Source organism: Talpa occidentalis, unplaced genomic scaffold (assembly GCF_014898055.3).
Source record: "Talpa occidentalis isolate TD23 unplaced genomic scaffold, MPIMG_talOcc4v2.1 talOcc4.11, whole genome shotgun sequence".
In the NCBI taxonomy this organism is placed as follows: domain Eukaryota; kingdom Metazoa; phylum Chordata; class Mammalia; order Eulipotyphla; family Talpidae; genus Talpa; species Talpa occidentalis.
In genome coordinates this window covers 2,725,903-2,744,753 of record NW_023601104.1, presented here as the reverse complement: position 1 = coordinate 2,744,753, position 18,851 = coordinate 2,725,903, and the positions used below count along the sequence as shown (strand labels likewise).

Here is an 18,851-nt window from a genome sequence, read left to right as displayed (position 1 = left end):
AAAATAAAAAAAAAATAATGAAAGGGTCCTGGAAATGGTTTTCAGGCTTTTCTGCCCTCCCACCATTAGGATGGCCAGCCTGATGGGACACCTGCAGTTGCTACATTGTGTTGCTGTCTACTGCTGGGGGGCCATGGGGGGTATGGAGATGGTCTACTGCTGGGGGCCATGGACGGTATGGAGATGGTCTACACTGCTGAGGGCCATGGGGGGTATGGAGATGGTCCCTGAGAGAAGCAGCGGCAGGAGAGAGCAGGGGGAGAGAAGGCAGAGAAGCCCAGGGTGAAGACTTGCTGGGGCTTGGAGGCCCCCGGGCACCCCGCCTGCCGTGGCCCTGGCTGCTGCACGACAAGTAAAGCTCCGTAAGAGCCTGGGAGAGCCGGAGGGCTGCAGGGCTGCCCGCGCCGGCCCCGGGCGGACGCGGGGAGCCTGCCCCGAGCGCCGTCCCGCCCGCGGGTGCCCGGGGAGCCCAGGGCCGGCCGTCACGTGGCGGCCCCGGCGCGGCCCGCGGATGAACGCAGGCCCGGACGGCCGCCAGCGGGGCGCCCCCCCAGGAGGAGCGGGGGCGGCGCCGGCCCCCCCAGCGCCCCCCGCCTCTGCTCCCGCGCGCGGCGCCCGGCCCGAGGCTGCCCGGGGCGGGTGGGCGCGGGCGGCCGGGCGGGCCCCCGCGGGGCAGGGCGCGGGCCGGACACACCCCCGCAGTGCCGCGGGCGCCCGGCAGGGGGCGCGCCCGGCCCCGCGCCCCGCCCCCCGGCCCGGCCGGGCCCGCGCATGCGCGCTGCGGCGGGCGGGGAGAGCGGCCGCGCTTCCTCCGCGGGCCTGGCGCTTCCTCCCGAGCCCGCGCCGCGCGGCCGCCGAGACCGCCGAGACCCGCCGCCGCCGCCGCCGCCGGGGCCCAGGGGCCGCTCGCGGCGGCCGCCGTCGGGGCGCCCGTCCCCGTCCCGCCCGCCCGCCCGCCCGCAGCCGCGGCGCCCGGGGGCGTGGAGCGCGGGCCCGGCCCGCCCGGCCCGCCCGGCCCGCCCGGCCCCGGCGCGACGCCCCCCGCCGGCCCGGCCGCCCGCTCGGAAGCGGAACCGCGGCCGCCGCTTTGTCCCGCCCGCCCGCCCGCCCGGCCCCGCCGCCCGGCCCGCGCCCCCGCCCCGCATGACCTCCCGCCCGCCGCGGATGCTGCCCGCAGCCCGGGGGCCAGGCCCGCAGCGCCCCGCGCCAGGTGAGTGCCGGGGGCCAGCGGGGCGCGCCCGGGCCCCGCAGCCCGCAGCCTCGCGCCCCAGCCCCCCGGACCCCTCCTCCCGGCCGGCCCCGGGGAGCCCCGCCGGCCGTCGGGGAGGGCGGCGAGGGAGTGGCCGGCCCCGCACGCCGGCCCCGCGCACCTGCCCCGCGCGCCCGAGCCTGCCCGCCCGCCCCGGCCTCCCTGCGGGCCCGGCCCGAGCCCCGGGGCGGAGGGCGGCGTGGACCGGGCCTGCAGAACTTCCCTTCCCCGCCCAGGGCCCGGCAGGCCCCCCAGCCTGCCTCGCGCCCCACCGGGCACCCCCGGACCCCGCTACCTTCTTTGAGTCTGCTGGAGGCTGAGCCCGTCACCTTAGGCCTCCCAGGACCGAGCCGAGGGACCTCTGACCCATGGGTGGGGACACTGGGTAGGGCCTCTGCCCTGGGTGGAGGTGGCACTGGGCATTCGCGCCGTGTCCCCACCTCCTGGCAGACTGTTCTCCCAGGCTCCGCGGGTCCCAGACCTGGTGTCAGGAAGGGGCGTGTCCAGCCACCAGATCCTTGGAGCTTAGGAGGGCTTCACCGCCTGCCCTCAGACCAGGGAACTGAGGCTCAGAGGGGGAAGTTGCTCCCCCAGCAGCTGGCGTGGTTGGTCTGTGTGTCCTTTCATGCCCAGCCCTGCGGAGCCGGGCTACTGTGGGTAGAGAGACCGGGCTGCACCTTCACCCCACCCCCCCCTCCCAGGGATGAGGGCCCCCAGCCTGGCCTGAGGAACCTGTAGACTGAGCATGTGCTCCCCTGGAGAGGAGGACGAACGCTTCCGGTCCCCTTCTGCCTGGGTCTGGCAGCATTGACAGTGCCCGTGGAATTTCTCCTGGTGGCTGAAGCCGGGTGCCCCTGCAGGGGAAGTGGTGGCATTGGGGCCCACTGTAGTGTGGCCCTGACTGTGAGGTGAAGCAGCCCTGGTGGGCAGTCCTGAACCAGCCCTCCGTACCTTTGGTCCGTCTAGAAGCCGCCAGGTTCAGAACATGAGTGGGATCGGGATGGGGAAGGGGATAGCCCTCCTTCCCCAGGGAGAACCCTACAGCAGTGACAGAGGAGCTCTTTCAGAACAGGGAAACCCAGAGGGCCTTTTCCAAACTCCCTGCACCCCGGAGTTCCCAGTGTCTCTTTTGGCGGGGCTTTGGCAGGAGTAGAGTCAAGGCTGCAGCGGGGAGGTTGGGAGTGTGGCAGAATGCTCCAGAAGGGTGAGAGGTTCCCTGGAGGATGCTGAGCTGGGTCTGGGCCCCCTTGGGGCAGCTGGCAGTTTTGTACTGCACAGGCCTCTGCCCTTAACTTAGTGCTTTCCGGTTTGTCCTGACATGCACCGTTGACATGACATGACATACCACAGATGTGGTAGGCCTGCGAGGCTCCCCTCTTCAGCCCCATTCACCGGCAAAGGGCCTTGCCAACCTGAGGGGCTGGGCTGAAGCCTGCCACGATTGGGTGCTTTATACCAACAGAGAGTTGTAACGGTGCGGCCTGGGGTCTGAGGCCTCTGTGGAAAGGGATCTGGCTTTGGGCTCATACGTGTGTGGGGACATGTTCATACCCGGTGAGCCGGATGCCTTCCTCTCATTAGTAGCTGCTCCTCGCTCTGCATTGGGTTTGGGTGAGGGGGGCTAGAAGGTGATCTCCAGCACCCCTGCAAGGGGGTTCCCAGGTCCTAAGAGGTGGAGCCCCTGCAGAGCAGCACAGCAGTGTTGGAGCCAACAACGCAGGCAGGGGCGGAAGCCCAGCATCCAGCCTGACGTGGCTGCCCCAGTAAGCTGGCCAGTGGCCTGATTGGGCAGGACAGCCTGGGTCCTCCATCTTCTGAGGGATTTTGTCCCCAAAGAACAGAGGAGTTTGATCTGGGAAGGAGAAGGTAAAGTAAAACCGTTGTGCGTCTGGAGGGCTGTGCCAGCTGGGAAGGGCCACCCCACGGTCCCAGCTGCATGTTCCTGACTACAGGGCCAGGGCCGAGGGGCAGACGGGTCACAGAGAAGCAAATCTGAGCTCGTTGTGAGAAAACTCCGCATGTGTTGTCTACTTCATTTAGAAACAGGCAAAACAAGGCAAGAGTGACCCACTGTTTCTTCACCCGCGCAGTGACGTTAAGATTTTTGGAACTCCTGGCCCGTCTCTTCCAGTGTGTTTCCCTACGTCGTCACTGTTCGTTTGCTATCGACACCTCTTTCCATCACAGCTGCGTCTGAGGGCATCTTGTGCTGCCACGCATGCAGCCTGTGTGACTTTGCCTCTGAAAAGCTACAAAATATTCCAAATATCCCTGCCCCGCGCGACCCCACCCAGACCGCTTAGCAAGCATGCGCATTGCTCTCCATCTGCTGCTGTCGTGATCACTGTCACTGCAGGCCCCCAGCCAGGGGTGTTGGAGAGGGCAGCCAGCTTCAGGTGTAGCCATGCCGTATAGACCAGCGAGGGGGTCCCTCTGAGCCAGAGTTTACGTGCGCGACAGGGACAGAGACACCTGCTTCTGAGGGGAGTGTGAATAATTAACCAAAGGACCAGAAAGTGCCTGGCACAGCCCCTGGCCTCTCGTTGGTACTTGAGGAGGAGGAGGAGATGGCATTGTTCATGGAGTGCCCACCGCTGGCTAACCAAACGTGTGGGGAGCATGCTTGGCCACCCCGCCAGCACAGGGCTGGTCTCTGGGGAGCCCTTCTGGAAGACCTGTGGCTGAGATTGGCCAGTACTGCCCCCCTCCCCATCACATGTGGTGGCCTGGTTCGCGACCTGGCTGTGGTTCTGGGAAGAGGGGCTGACTGATTGGTTTCTGGGGCCAGGCCCTATTCACCCCCGCTTCTGTGCTCCAGCGTCAGAGCTGAGTGGACAAGAGAGCCTGACGGCCTCCTGGCCCCCATCTTTGGCTCCTTCCTCAGCCAGCCCCCGATGGAGGCCTTCTTAGCCCTCCTGCGGAAACAGACTTGAGCAAAGAACCCAGGCATCCTGAGCCCCCATTCGTGGGCACATGCCAGCCTCATCTTCCCGCTCTTTCCCCGGTGACTGAGGGAGGAAAGGAAGCTGGGGGAGGGGGTATGGGGGAAGGTGATTCTGGAGACTCGGCACATGGGCCACCGGTAACGGGCTTGTGTGTCAGTGCTCCTGTGCGGTGATCCCTGGGCCTGACCTGCTGACCTGAGAGTGTACCCCTTGCTTCCTCTTGTCTGGCTGCTGTGGAGGCCAGCGTACCTGGGAGTACCCTCCGGGGGCCACTCCAGGTGCAGCTGGAGGCACCTATGGGCCTAAGAGACCATAGCCCTCCCTGCCCTAGGTGACTCAGAGCTAACCTAGGCAGGGGATCCTCCCTGGTGTGGCCCATTCGCTGCAGAGTCCCCCCAGATGCCCAGATGTGTGACCTGGGACTCTGGCTGCTGCATTTGGGCCTGGTCCCCCTCCCCGGTCCTGCTGTGGGGGACGTGGGTGTGCCAGCTGCCCTCCTGCGACGAGGTCACGGGATGACGTCCCCTCCCCGATGCCGGCCTGGCTGAGGCGAGCCCTTTGGGTGTTTCTTAGTCCCCCCTTCCTTGGTTGGGGACAGGATGGGTGGAGGAGCCGGGACACCCCCACACCAAGGGGGAGCACTGCCTCCCTTCTTCCTCTCCTCTGGGCCCCTTCATCCGCGAGCTGGAAATAGAATCCGCTAAGTAATGATTAAAGTCAAATTCAGACCTAAAAATAAAGAGCTGAAGGCAGAGCTGGTGTGCTCCCCGTGTGGCTGACGGGAGACGCCAGCAGCGTGAGGCCAGCTGGGCAGTGGCCCCTGCTTCGCACAAGACGCCGAAACCCACTGGGGAGTCAGGCGCACCCCACTCTTGGGGACGGGTCTCCTCTTGCCCGGATGCAGACGGCACCACCAGGGCAGACTGGCAGGACAGGAAGACAGCCCTGTTTCCCTGTGGGGACACTGAGGCTGGGAAGGGAGAAGAGGGTTGTCAGGTGACCATCCGGGAGCACCCCATGGCAGGGCCCCACGCAGCCTGGCTCGCCCTTTCTGCTGCGCAGTTTCTCTTCCTGGTTCTGAGGTGCCGTGGAGCAGGGTGGCTTCTCATCGCGCACGAGCTGTGCGCCTCAGTGGGGCTGAGCTCCAACCGCAGCTTCCCTCCGCCTCACCCCCACTTCTGTGGTCTGGGCCCAGAGTTAAAGGAACAAGCGAGAGGCTGCTGGTACTGCCCCCCCCCCCATCCTCTCTTCACACAATTGAAAGCCTGTGGGTGGGTGAAAACCTGGGTGTCATCTGATGCTTGCTGCTGCTCAGCCCTGCCCTGCCCAGCACCTGGTCCTCACCCAGGCCCAGGCATCTTTGACCTGTGCTGGCCTACCTGCTGGGAAACTGGAGGGGAGAAGAAAGGAGCACCCTAAGGGCTCCCCTGCGGGCCAGTGTCGGCCAATAGGGAGACAGATTCAGAGAGGAGTAAATTAGGGGAGGTCTGTGGTTCTGACTTCCTGGCAGGGCTGGTGGTTGTTCAGAGGCTGGGGCTCTGCGTAGGCCGTAGGCCGGAGCAACCAGGAAGGCTTCCTGGAGGGGAGGGCCATGAAAATCAAGAAGCATTTGAGGAAGAGGCAGGGTGGGGGCAGAGGTCTTATTTGAAGCATCTGCCCTTTTGAGGGCCACTGTTTACTTCAGCTGCTGTGTGGCCTTGGAGAAACTCCTTACCTTTCTGTGAGGGGCAGGATGTGACAGATGATGAGGGAGTGGGCATGGATGTGCCCTGTGATTCCAAAGCAGGAGAGCCAAGCTCTGGCTAACCACCCCCATGCCACCGCCCCCATCTGTCTGTCCATTTTTAGGGTGTCATCTCTCCTGCTCAGGGAAAGGTTAGAGGTATGAGTTCAGACAAATCTGAGCTCAGATTCCTGCCCTACCGCTTAGAAGCTGGGTGATCCTTCTCAGAGGTGGTTCTTCTTGTCAAACAGATCAGCCGGTAGAACCTCCAGAGCATTTTGAGGTCTGGGTTGCTGACACAGAGCTGGGTCTGCACCTTTCATGTTCAGTCTGTCCTCGTAGTCATGGTGGGGTATTGATATGCCCCTCCCCGTGTCCCCTGCAGGGCAGCTAGCAAGACCCCAGAGCTTCACCTTCTGAACCTGTGTGTTCTGGGCACCAAAGTTCTATATAGCCCAGGGCCTCTGGCCTTAGTCTGTCCACCAGCGAGGCGACTAGGAGACATTGGGGTCAGGGACGAGCACGTTGCACCATTTGTAAAAGTCTGTTGGCAGTGAGTGCTCTGAGGCGCTGTGTAAATGCAGGCAAATGCGGATGCAGAGATCACAGTCTGCTCAGGGGCTGGGGGAGCAGAGGCCTGGGTGAAGGCCCTGGAGGGGCCAGAGTCCCTGCCGCCCAGTACATGTAGGTAATTAGGCTCCTGAGCGGTAATTAGAAACCTTTCTGGGCCAGGAGTGGCAGCCTCTCGCCACAGCAGTGCCTGGGGGACGAGGCTCCCCGCGCCAGCCCCCACTTCTCCCAAACCGCTAGCTGGGACTTCTGGTCCCTCTGAGCCACTGGGGGCAGGAGAAAAGCCAAGTAATGCCGTAATTAGGTTTTTTAATTTTTCAGCCGTGAAAATCTCTCCTCTCCTTGAAGGAGGTGCGCCGAAGGCCAGGGGGCACCCAGCGATGAGGGTCCAGCAGGACTCGCTGGAGCAGAAGAAGGGCCGTCCTCCCAGTTCTTCCGGATCCCCGGGAGGTGTAGGCATCCCTGACAATCTTGTGCTTCATTCTGCTGCTGCTGGGCCCCGCGGCCTTGTGCAGTAAGGATGCTGAGGGCCTGGGGCCTGGTCAGTAGGAGCCCTCCTGCCCCACCGCGTGTGTGGCCAGGGCCCTCCGAGCACCCTGTGTGACGCAGAGATGGGGCACACTGCTGCCAAACCAGCCCGACTGCTGCCCTGCCCTCCCCAGGCACTGCCTTTGTGCCGAGGGGTGCGCCCAAATCAGAAACCCGATTCTGCTAGTCTCTGTCCTGTGACCTGGCAGCAACTTCCGCCTGGGTCTGAAGCCTCCGTGGAGCCCCAGCCCGTGCCTTCTTCTGCCTTCATTAACTCTCCCCTTGCCACCATGTGGAATCTTAGTCCAGTCTGATGTGGCACACCCCTCCCGGTCACTGAACCCTTCCATCTTCCTGCCGAGCACACGACCGTGAGGGGCAGGAACCGAGCAGCGCCGCGTTGGGTGTCTGGTCCGGGCGCAGAGCAGAGATGCGTGAGTGGGGCGCCTGGGGCTCCAAGGGCCCCTTTCTCCCTCAGGCCCATCCCGCGGGCGTGGGGCTAGGTCCATAGGAGGCTCCTGAAACACTGGCTCAAAATGGAAGCGGCAAGATGGACCTACCCCCGCCCCCTGGGGCTCCAGCTGGGTCCTGTGTCAGGCCCAGAGTCTCTGGGGGCCACGGCCCCAAGTTCCCCAGGTCTCTTGTGCACTTCCCTTTTCAGTGTGTATTTTTAGCTGGGTGTAAACAGTTACTGAACGCTCCCACGCCCCGTTAGGCAGGGGCGTTTTGGTGAGGGGCCAGGGCAAGAGCCCCTTGACTTCCTGTGGCCCACAGTACTGGCTTGGCTGTCGGGGGTCTGCTACTGCTTGGCTGCAGGGGGGCAGCCCTGGAGTTTCTGGCATCCAATTCTCTCCCTCCACCCCCACCCTGCCAGCCTGGTCTCCCAAGAAAGGCCTGCTAGGACTGTGGCCACTGACCTCAGTGCTTGGGCACAGTGCCCAGGCTGTTCTAGGGACCCCAACACAAGGACTGCTGGGAGCAGTGTTTGGGGCAGGAAGCCAGCATGAAATATTGACTTCTCAAGTCCTCTAACCCCTTGGGTTGGGGTGGTGGCTGCTGTCCCTTTGGGGTTAAATATAGTCCCGTCGGCTCTGGGACCCCGTGTGGTCTGGCCATCCTAGCTTCCTTGTATCTGTCCGCTCGTTCATTTATTCATCTCTCTCGCTGAGTAGTCAGTCTGGACCCAGCGGGGAATGGGAGTCAAACCCCAGCTTTTCCATCCCAGGCCGAGATGAGCCAGCTTCTGGGGCTGGGGAGCCCCAGCAGCCCGCCCAGCTCCGGCACCACACCAGGCTCCTGGCAAAGGTGGTTTTCAAGAAATGATTTTCAGTCTTAGGCTTAGGGAAAGGTAATGACTGTATTTTTTAAAAAAAAAATCCAAAGGGACAAAACAGCTAAGTTTCCCTTGAACCCGATACCCGCCCCCCCATCCTGGGAGACTCCCTGTTACTGGTGCCTCCGTCTTGCAGAGATGACCGGCACGTGTCTGCGTTCAGAGAGGTATTGGGTGTTCCCTTGACAACCAGTTTGTGAGATGGTCATTCCTTTCCTTGGTCCCTTGTTCATGGACTTGCGGATGCCCTGAACTTTGCTTTTTTTTCCCACTGCCTTTTATTTTGAGTGTTTCAAGCCTACGAGAAAGCTGAAATAACAGTGTAATGAATGCTTATGCATCCTTTCCAGATTTGCTGGTTTTTAACATTTTGCCACATTAGCTCAACTTCACATTTTTCTCCGCATAGACATGCACCCTGACTTTTTTGCCAACAGATGAGTGTTAGTTGCAGTGTCATGTCGCTCTCGCTCCCGAGTACTTGAGCGTGTCTCGTACATGAGCGCAGCACTGGGGTCACACTCATTCCATAATATTGTCTAACTCTTCCATTTTTCCAGTTCCCAAATGATTGTTATGGCCATTTCTTCCCCTCTGATCCAGAATCCAATTCAGGATCACTTGCTGAAGCTTGTCCTCAACTGTTTTTCCCCCCCAGCTTTACTGGGGTTTACTTGCCATGTGATAACATCGTGCCACGTGTGCATTGTAGAGCAGTTACCACCGTCAGGTTGGTGTAACATCCTTTGCCTCACATAGTTACCATTGTGTTGTTGGGGCATGCTTCTTTAGTGTCTTATTTAATCTAGAACATTCCCCAGCCTTTGCTTGTTTGTCTTTTATGAGTCTTCAAGAGCCCAGGCCAGTCGTTTGGGCTCTGCCCGCGTCTCCCTGAGGGGCATCATGTTGACTGGCCCTGTGGGCACCCCACCCGTGATGGCGTGTGCCCCTCTCGATGCATGGAGCAGGTGGCTCCATCTCATCTGTCAGTGGTGGTGCTTGTTGACGAGCTGACTTCAGAGCTCCTTGTTGTGAAGGTGCTTTTTCTTCTTTCTGATTAATCTGTGTGGTGGTCCTTGCAAGCCATGTCACTGTCCTGTTTCCCTGACAACCTTTCCTTCAATGACCTGAGCATTTATTTTTTTTTTAAAAGGTTTATTTACTTATGCACACAAGAACTGGGGTACAGGCCAGAGGTGTGGGGTGGGAGGTCGAGAGGATTCACCAGAGACAGAGTGGGGAACAGAACAAGCAGACTGACTAAAATCCACTGCTGAGGGGAGCAGCGGGCAGTCAGGAGAGGTCTGCTGCGCATTATGGGTATCTCCCTGGCTGACCGGGGATCTAACTCATGCTGCAGAGGCTGTAGAAAGCCCCACAGTGCTGTGCTAATCCCCCTGTGCCACCAGGGAGCCACAATGACCTGAGCATTTATGCCCTGACATAGGGGAGTGGTCTGTCTCAGAGCCCAGAGGTTCATCCTGCCCCATTGCAGCTGGAGCTGCGTTGTTCCCTTTTAGGGATGTCGGGTTGTCACCCCATCCCTTGCTACTACAGACAGCACTGCAGGGACTGTCCTGCTTTGGTGTTTTCAGGCACTCTGTGCAACAACACACACCCCTGGGCCACGCCTGTAGGTGGGGTGGAAGGTCCTTGAGTAGAGAAGGGGTGTTAATCTTCATCGTCTGTTTTTCTCTTCCTTTTTCACCTTACCCACTTTCTTCTCTTCGTCCTCATCATCTTCACCTTCATCAACCTGCCCAACCTGTCCAAAGTCCTCTTCCTACCCACTGACTCGTTTTCATCCTCGTCAGTATTGGTCGGACCGCACATACGGGTTTGGTAGCTGTTTAAAAAAGAAAAAGAAAGAAAGATTGGGCCTCCTCTGGTGGCGCAGGCGGTTGAACGCAGCGCTGTGAAGCTGCCCGCAGCCTCTGCAGCGCCGGTTCAATCCCATCCGGCCGGCGAGGGTCCCACATGGCGCGGCAGACCTCTCCTGCCGCCCGCTGCTCCCCTCAGCAGTGTGTTTCGTCAGTCTGCCTGTTCTGTTCCCCGCTCTGTCTCTGGCGAATCCACTCACCCTCCCGCACATCTAGCCTGTACCCCGGATCTTATGTGCATGAATAAATATCTTTAAAAAGAAAGAAAAAAGGTAGCTGTGATACAAACCACAGGACACATGCCCACCCAGGAGCCAAAGGGCAGTCCCTGTAACACCCCACCTTCCATTTAGTCCCTCTTGGAACTCCACCACCAAGCTCAGGGGCTTCACCCCTATGGAATTGTAAGTGTTGTTGGGTTTTCGTGTAAGACTCGCCGGAGCTGGAGAGCTATGACCGGGGCTGCTGGGCATGGTGAGACTGCAGTAGCATTTTACTTTCTGTACAACAAAAATCAAATCTTAACATGGGGGGGGGGGGAGAGAGAGGCGTGAAGAGGAAAGGCCAGGGCAGTGAGGTGGGTGGCGAGTGATGTCCTGGGAGTAGCAGGTGAAAAGCAGGTCTGGCTGAGGTGCTGGACAGACAGCAAGTCTCAGAAAGGACAAGGGACTGTCCCAGGGTCACTTGGCGAGTTGGTGGTCGAGCTAGAGCAGAACTCAGCACTCCCATTCCCAGACAGGGCCGCCGCACTGCCTTCCCCATGGCCTGGGTCCAGGCCCACATCACCCTAGAAGGACCTGCTGGGCCTGATCGGGGCCTGGCCAGGGACTGGGGTGTAGTAACCACTCCCAGCCACTCCGGCTCTTAGCTCTTAGCTTTTGACTTGGAGAGAGATGTCCCCGCTGGACCAGGGGTATCAGCGTGGGCACCACTGGGAGGAGCCATCTGAGAGGGGCTCCCTGCCAGCAGGGCTTCTCTGCCAACGCCAGATTTGGTCCTGGTGCTGAGCGGTAGCAGTTCCAGTTCTCAGAGCAGCCCCGGAAACAGAGGGGTTAACACCAGCCCATTGTACAGGGGCGGAAAGCGGGTCCCGAAATCTCAAGTGCAGCAAAAGGGAGACGTTAGTTCCTGTCTCTCCTTTCCAGATCTTCCCTGGTCAAAGCCCAGCACCTCCAGGAAGCGGCCCTGACCCGTCCTGGGCTAGCCCCTCCTCCTGGGCTCTGCATATTTCTCCCTCTTCCTCACATGCTCCTGTAGGCCCCTCCTGTAGGCCAGTGCAGTCCTCGCCCCCAGCTCTCGGCCACAGTGCGGGTGCTTAAGGCTGGACCAGGGAGCGCTTAGGGCTGGGTCGTGACCGCTGAGTTGGGCAGCATGTCCACTTGAAGCCTGACTTAGGCCAGGCTGTTTGGCCCCTTGGCCTCTTCGGGGTCCCCATCTGTAAAATGGGGCTAATAATAGCCTCACTCCGAGCTTTAGAGCATTGGATAAGCCATAATGTGCCGAGGACAGGGCCTGGCACAGAATAAGTGCTCAGAAAACAGGACTGTTATTATTTTTATTATTATCATCAAGTCAGTGGGGAGGCGGTGGCAGCAGCTGCAGGCCTGGAAGGGAGTGTTTGCAAACTGACAGCTGGGCGGGTGACTAACCACGCCACAGCCTCCGCACCCTCCTCCCTCCTCCGTGGCAGAGTTTTGGGAGGAAGGGGGAGGCCTGGGAATGTGGAGAGCTAGCAGAGCCCCTGTCTAGAAGGACCTGAAGCTTAGGGGCCTAGCCAAACCCGGTGTGATGTGACCCCGGTTCAAGGTCCGAACTGTCACCCCTAATTAGCTATGTGACTTCAGGCAGGCCATTCAGTGTCATGAGCCTCAATTTCTGCTTTCTGAGGTAAAAATGAAGGTAAGAAGAGCTCATGACTTCCCATAGTGAGGGCCACAGGAGGCTAGGAGCTGGTTCTTGTCATCATGGGGCTCAGTCTTGTGAATATGGGTGGGGAGTCCAGGCTCATCCTCCTTGGGCCCCGGTCTCTGTGTCTGGACACAGGTGGACAGGCTGGCCTCTGGGGACAGGACGTGCCGTGTGTTCTGGGAGGAAGGGAAGCCCTTTTGTCCTGGGGAGAGGATGGGGTGCATGCCAGAGCCTGCGCCAGACACTTCCCTTTCTGGGGTCTCTCTACTCCTTCCACGGCCCATTGCTGGGGCCGGTGCTGTCCCCACCTTTCGGGGTAAGGAGGTCAGGTCACTTGCCCGTATTGCCCACTGGACAGAGCCAAGTCTGCCTCACTGTGGCAGCGGGAGTGAAGCCTAGAATCGGTGGTGGTTCCCAGCTCCTCTAGTCCCCAGTGCAGACTCTCCTCACTGATGCCCCCCCAGGCCCCGCAGAAGCAAACCCTGGTTCCCCACATTGGTATGGGAGCCCCTGTCACCCTGCAAGTTTCATGCCAGGCAGGCCCACCAAAACCTGCAGCAGACCGACACCATGCTCTGGGGTAGACTCTGGAAACTTGGGGTCTTGGCACCCTAGGTGGGCAGAGTGTCTCCCAGCCTCCCCTCACCTTGGGCCTTCCAGCTGTCTGTGTTCTCACGACTATGCCTACCTCTGCCCCAGCAACTTGCTCAGGCTGTCCCGACAGCCCTCTACCTTCAGTCTTCAGGGCTCGGCCTCAGTGCTCCCTCCTCCAGGAAGCCCACCTAAGCTCTGCCGGCCTTGCTCGCCTCACTCTTTCAGGCCCTTGCTCTCAAATGTCTTCTCCCACTGCTTGGCCTGGGGTATGTGGTAATGTCTGCGGCTGTCAGGCCAGTCCCCAGACCTCCTCATCCTGTCAAGTGATCCTGGGGATGAAGTGCAGGGAATTTCTCTTCCAAATCTGTGACCATGGAGAAGTCACTGACGTTGTGTCAACCTCAGTTTCTTCATCTGTTAAACAAAAACATTAATCCAGCCCACTGATTCCTTAGTCCAGGGTGGTACTGGTGGTTGGCTGGCTGATCTCAAGGGGGGCTGTGGGCCGGGGTAGCTTTTGGCAGGGGTGCGGGGGTGGCCAGCTCTATGGAAGTAGACATGCACGGCAAAGTGCACTGATCATAAGGGTTCAGCTCGGCAGGTTGCCAGAGGGGCTTCCCCACCCCTCCCAGTAGCCCAAGGGTGATCATCTCTTCACCACGGCTTCACACCAGTGGACTCACGCGGCCTGCACTGCTCTGTGTGGCTCCTTTCTCAGTGTTGTCTGAGACGCGTCGGTGCCGTCTCCTACCCCAGTGGCGCGTCCACCCCGCGTGGCGGGCTGTTCTGCACACAGCAGCCGTCTGCCTCCCGCAGGCGCGGCCAGCTCCAGTCTGAGCATCATGATGGGTGCCCCGGGGGTGCTCTCCTGCTCATGCCGGTTTCTCTTGGGTGTGTGCAGAGAGAGGGGTGACCAGGCGGAGGGGTCGGTATGTGTTTGATCTTGGCTGCGTTGCCTGGGCCAGATTCTGTGGGAGAGGGAGTGAAGAGGCCCACAAAGCACGAGTGACCGCAGCACCTCCGAGTCGCAGAGCTGCTCTGGGATCCCTTTCCACGCTCACCCCCGAGCATCCTTCACCCCTGTTCTCCCTTCTGTTGGCCTGGAAGATCCCCTCTGAGCGTAGGGTTGGTGGCCCCTCTATTTGTGAGGGCCTCCTCCCCTCCGTGGCGCCCTCAGACAAGAGAATCTCCCTGGCTCCTACTCCAGCCCTGCAAGCCCTTGGCATCTGCTCACATCGCCGTGGGAAGGAGTGGGGTCTCGGTGGCTTGGGGAGCCATCTTGCCTCCTTCCTGATCTTCCCACAGCTCTCATGGTACCAAGTGACAGGTCGGCCTTCCTGTGACACGGGGACGCCAGATCTTCTGAGAAGATGTCAGCGATACAGGTACCACCAGGGCGGGCGTCTCGGGCAACACCCCCAGGGGTGCCGAGCTCAAGAGCGTGCTGGAGCTCAGATGGCTCCACTCCCCACTTTCCCTGCCGGCTGTCCCGGCCCGGGCTCTGAGCAGGGTAGAGCTCCAGCTGCACTGTCAGAGGCAGGCCCCTGCCTGGGAGCCCAGGTCTGAGTCAGTAAGGGGATCTCCGCTGCAGAGACCCCGAGTTCTCAGGAGGTGGGCACTTCACCCAGGCTCTCCGAGGCCACCAAGAGGCTGCGGCCTTGGGGTGTGTGGACAGATGGGTGGAGAGGGGCCCCGGGCTGCACCCACCCACCCGTCACCTGCCCCGCAGGCCGCCTGGCCGTCCGGTACAGAATGCATTGCCAAGTACAATTTCCACGGCACTGCAGAGCAGGATCTTCCCTTCTGCAAAGGAGATGTGCTCACCATTGTGGCTGTCACCAAGGTAACCAGGGACCTGATGCCCCCACCCTTCCCCGCTCTGGGTCCTGCTTCCCCTGCCAGGGAAGATGGAGCTAAGCGCACGTCTGCTCTGCCCTCTCCAGGACCCCAACTGGTACAAAGCCAAGAATAAGGTGGGCCGTGAGGGCATCATCCCCGCCAACTACGTCCAGAAACGTGAGGGTGTGAAGGCGGGCACCAAACTCAGCCTCATGCCGTGAGTACTCGAGGAGGGGCCAGGGCTGGGGAGGAAGGCAGATGAGGAGTCCTGGGCCCCCCAAGAGAGAAGCAGGAAAACGGGTTCCCAAGTAGGTGGCTGGAATGTCTAGAAGAGCTTGTCCACGTGAGGGGAAGGGCGTGAGTTGAGTGCTGGCCCCCGAGGAGGACGGGGTTAGGAGGGTGGATGGAAGGAGGCCAGGGAAACCCAAGACAGATGCCATTGCCCGCCTGCGCCAGTGAGCTGAGGAGGGGCCTTCAGAGCGTGGAGCCCGGCCGCTGTCTGGGGAGGCGGGGTCAGTACCTGGGGCCACCGTGACCCCTGGCCTGTCGTCCTCAGCTGGTTCCACGGCAAGATCACGCGAGAGCAGGCAGAGCGGCTTCTGTGCCCACCAGAGACAGGCCTGTTTCTGGTGCGAGAGAGCACCAACTACCCCGGGGACTACACGCTGTGTGTGAGCTGCGAAGGCAAGGTGGAGCACTACCGCATCATGTACCACTCCAGCAAGCTCAGCATCGACGAGGAGGTGTACTTCGAGAACCTCATGCAGCTGGTGGAGGTGAGCCGGGCGTCCTCCGTGAGCCAGGCCTCCTCCCTCAGCGGCGCGTCTGCTGCTACTCTGAGCCCACAGTGTCGCCTCAGGGAGGGTGGCTCTCCCCTATTTCACAGGCCAGGAAATGGAGGTTCAGAGCAGTTGGGACCCACCCGAGGTCACACAGCTATAAATTGCAGGTGCCAGGACTAGAACTTGTCTGACCTCAGAAGTGTACATCCAAGCGCGTAAGCTTCACTTCATGAGCTGCGCTTCGACGACCGGGTTCCCTGGGCTCCTGTACCTGCACAGCTGTGTCCTCATTTCCCTGCAGTTCTCGGGGCCAGCTCTGCCAGCCCTGGCATACCGGGCATCTGGCAGCCTCCTGGATGCCTCCCGTACACCCACACACGCTCTCACCTTCTCCGCCTGCTGACCTGGCGTAGCCTGTGGCAGGGAGGGTCCTGGGCATAACTGGCTGGAGGCTGGTATCTACAGTGATCCAGGGCTTGCCCTCTACCCTGGGATGCCTGTGAGGCCCAGAGTGGTAGCAACAACCTGGTGTCCTTCCAGCACCCTGGGGTGGCATGGGAAGTGGGCCGAGTGTCTGAATCCGCAGCCTCTTTGGCAGTTGTTGGGTCAGAAGTAGGAAGCCGTGCCTCCCCACCCATGGCAGCGCTGGCCTGGGTGGTGCCATCCTCTACTGCCCTCTGGTGGTCAGGCCTGGGGGGTGCATGTGCAGGGCTAAGGGGCGCCCAGACTGGCTCTGAGCCCCTAGACTGGCTCTGAGCGCCCGCCTCCCTCGCCAGCACTACACCTCGGATGCGGACGGACTCTGCACTCGCCTCATCAAACCAAAGGTCATGGAGGGCACGGTGGCCGCCCAGGACGAGTTCTTACGTGGTGAGCACCCGCCTGCACCCCCTTTTCATTCACCTGTTTCCTCCTCCTGCCGGGCTTCCTCGGTGTCCCCATGCCAGAGGCCCCGGAGAGCCCCACACGCTCCATTCCAGTCGGCCTCTGCCACCCCTGCTCTGGCTTCAACAGCCTCATTACCCTCCCACCCCCAGGCGGCTGGGCGTTGAATATGAAGGACCTGAAGCTGCTGCAGACCATCGGGAAGGGGGAGTTTGGAGGTGAGTGGAAGGAGTGGGTACCCTGGGAGGGGCTGAGGGACATGGGGGACCCGTCACACCCACACTCTCTCTGCCAGACGTGATGCTGGGTGATTACCGAGGGAACAAAGTCGCTGTCAAGTGCATTAAGAATGACGCCACCGCCCAGGCCTTCCTGGCTGAAGCCTCGGTCATGACGTGAGTTGGGGCGCGGGTGGGCGTGGTGGGTGCCTCTGCCAGCAGGGGAGGGGACTTGGCCCTCTCTGACCACCCCGTCCTGCCCCAGGCAACTGCGGCACAGCAACCTGGTGCAGCTGCTGGGTGTGATCCTGGAGGAGAAGAGCGGGCTCTACATCGTCACTGAGTACATGGCCAAGGTGTGTGCCTGCCCCCCGCCCTCCCCCACGCTGGGGCCGAGCGCTTGCACGCGGGCACCCCAGGGCCCCGAGCCCTCCCTGCGCCCTGGGCCTCTTGCCAAGTGAGCTCTGAATCACCAGGGCTAGTCCTTGGTCCTGGCTCATGGGTCACTCTGGCCTTGGAGAAGTCACATCAGCTCCCTTACTCTCCGCTTCCTCGACTGAGAAATGGAGAAAATTGCAAAGGTTATCTCAGAGCTGTGTGAGGACGAGGAGGCAGTCCCGGGAACACGCTGGGCAGTGTCCAGCATGGAGGCTCTAGCCTTCGTGCGCAAGAGAGGTCCTGAGCCCTCCCCGCGCCCCTCGCGCCACCCTTGGGTGGCATGGTGTGCTCAGCCCGGGCTCACTGTTCCCGGGGGCTGGAGGGCAGGTCTGACCTGTGGTCTGTCTGTCTCGCCCCAGGGGAGCCTGGTGGATTATCTGCGGTCGCGGGGTCGGTCGGTGCTGGGCGGAGACTGTCTCCTCAAGTTCTCGCTGTGAGTGAAGCAGCCCCGGGGGTGGGGGGCCCCACCCTTCAAAAGGAGCCCCAACTGAGGCGACCTGTGGCTGGCTCATCCCCAGAGATGTCTGTGAGGCCATGGAATACCTGGAGGGCAACAACTTCGTGCACCGGGACCTGGCTGCCCGAAACGTGCTGGTGTCCGAGGACAACGTGGCCAAGGTCAGTGACTTTGGCCTCACCAAGGAAGCCTCCAGCACCCAGGACACGGGCAAGCTGCCGGTCAAGTGGACAGCCCCCGAGGCCTTGAGAGAGAAGGTGGGTGGGCCTCCCTCCAGGACTTGAGCAGCGGTGGATGGGGGTCCAGGGTCACCACCACCCCAGATTCCCAGGATCTGACACCGCCTCTCCCATCCCCACGGCAGAAATTCTCCACCAAGTCTGATGTGTGGAGTTTTGGAATCCTCCTCTGGGAAATCTACTCCTTTGGGCGAGTGCCTTATCCAAGAATTGTAAGTGTGGGCTCTGGGGCCCCGCAGGCACGAGAGCGGGGAAGGCTGGCAGGGGTGGGCTTCTCTGCCTGCGCCTCAGTCCCGGGCCTGGAAGTCGCAGCCCTGCCCTGGAGCTTCCAGGCCTCTTGCTGGAGCAGGGTCTGCAGCAGAGCCAAAGGGGAGCCTGAGGGGGGATGCCGAGGACGGGTCCCCTCTAGCTGGGGGCCCCGTGCCCACTCACATCGCCCCCCCCCTCCCCCGTAGCCCCTGAAGGACGTCGTCCCTCGGGTGGAGAAGGGCTACAAGATGGACGCCCCCGACGGGTGCCCACCCGCGGTCTACGACGTCATGAAGAACTGCTGGCATCTGGATGCCGCCACGCGGCCCTCCTTCCTGCAGCTGCGGGAGCAGCTGGAGCACATCAAGACGCACGAGCTGCACCTGTGACCGCGGCCGCAGGGACTGGCCCGGACAGACTGTGGACCTGGTGCCTGCGCTGGGGCTCTGTGCTCCGTCCCAGCCCGTGCCCCCTCCGGCCCCCGGGGGCCCCACCCAGGCCTGGCAGCTTCTTACGGACCCACCGAAGGGCCTGAAGGGAGGAGGCCGAGGAGCGGAAGGCAGACGCCCCCACGTGGCCAGGCTGCTCCGGCCTCCCTTCTCACCTTCTTAGAGTTTTATTCCTTTCCTTTTTTGAGATTTTTTTCCGCGTGTTTATTTTTTATGATTTTTCAAGATAAGGAGAAAGAAAATACCCTGCAAATGGGCATTTTACAAGAAGTACGAATCTTATTTTTCCTGCCCTGCCCATGAGGGTTGGGGAGGCCAGGCCCCTCTCTAGGGACCCATCGCCCCAGCCTTGTTCCCCATTCCGTGTTCGTGTCCCGTGTCGCCTCGGTCGCCCCGTGTTTGCGCTTGACCGTGCTGCACTGTTTGCATGCGCCCGGGCAGACGTCTGTCAGGGGCTTGGAGCTCGTGTCCGCTGCCGCCCGCCCACCTGCCTTGTGAGATGGACCCGTAATAAACCACTCCGTGAGGACACCGCTGCCCGGCCTCGGCGCTTCCTCCGCCGAGC

The 18,851-nt window shown here is 61.3% G+C and overlaps 1 protein-coding gene across 1 annotated transcript; it reads left to right on the top strand.

Moving 5' to 3' along the window:
- Nucleotides 1-1,153: 1,153 nt before the first annotated feature.
- On the top strand, nucleotides 1,154-18,851 carry CSK (C-terminal Src kinase). The gene is made up of 13 exons (XM_037502101.2): nucleotides 1,154-1,210; nucleotides 14,036-14,115; nucleotides 14,460-14,573; nucleotides 14,674-14,786; nucleotides 15,126-15,345; nucleotides 16,128-16,221; nucleotides 16,389-16,454; nucleotides 16,532-16,631; nucleotides 16,720-16,810; nucleotides 17,252-17,325; nucleotides 17,411-17,606; nucleotides 17,714-17,800; nucleotides 18,044-18,851. The coding sequence occupies exons 2-13, from the start codon at nucleotides 14,101-14,103 to the stop codon at nucleotides 18,224-18,226; spliced, it is 1,353 nt and encodes a 450-aa protein (XP_037357998.1). The 5' UTR covers nucleotides 1,154-1,210; nucleotides 14,036-14,100; the 3' UTR covers nucleotides 18,227-18,851.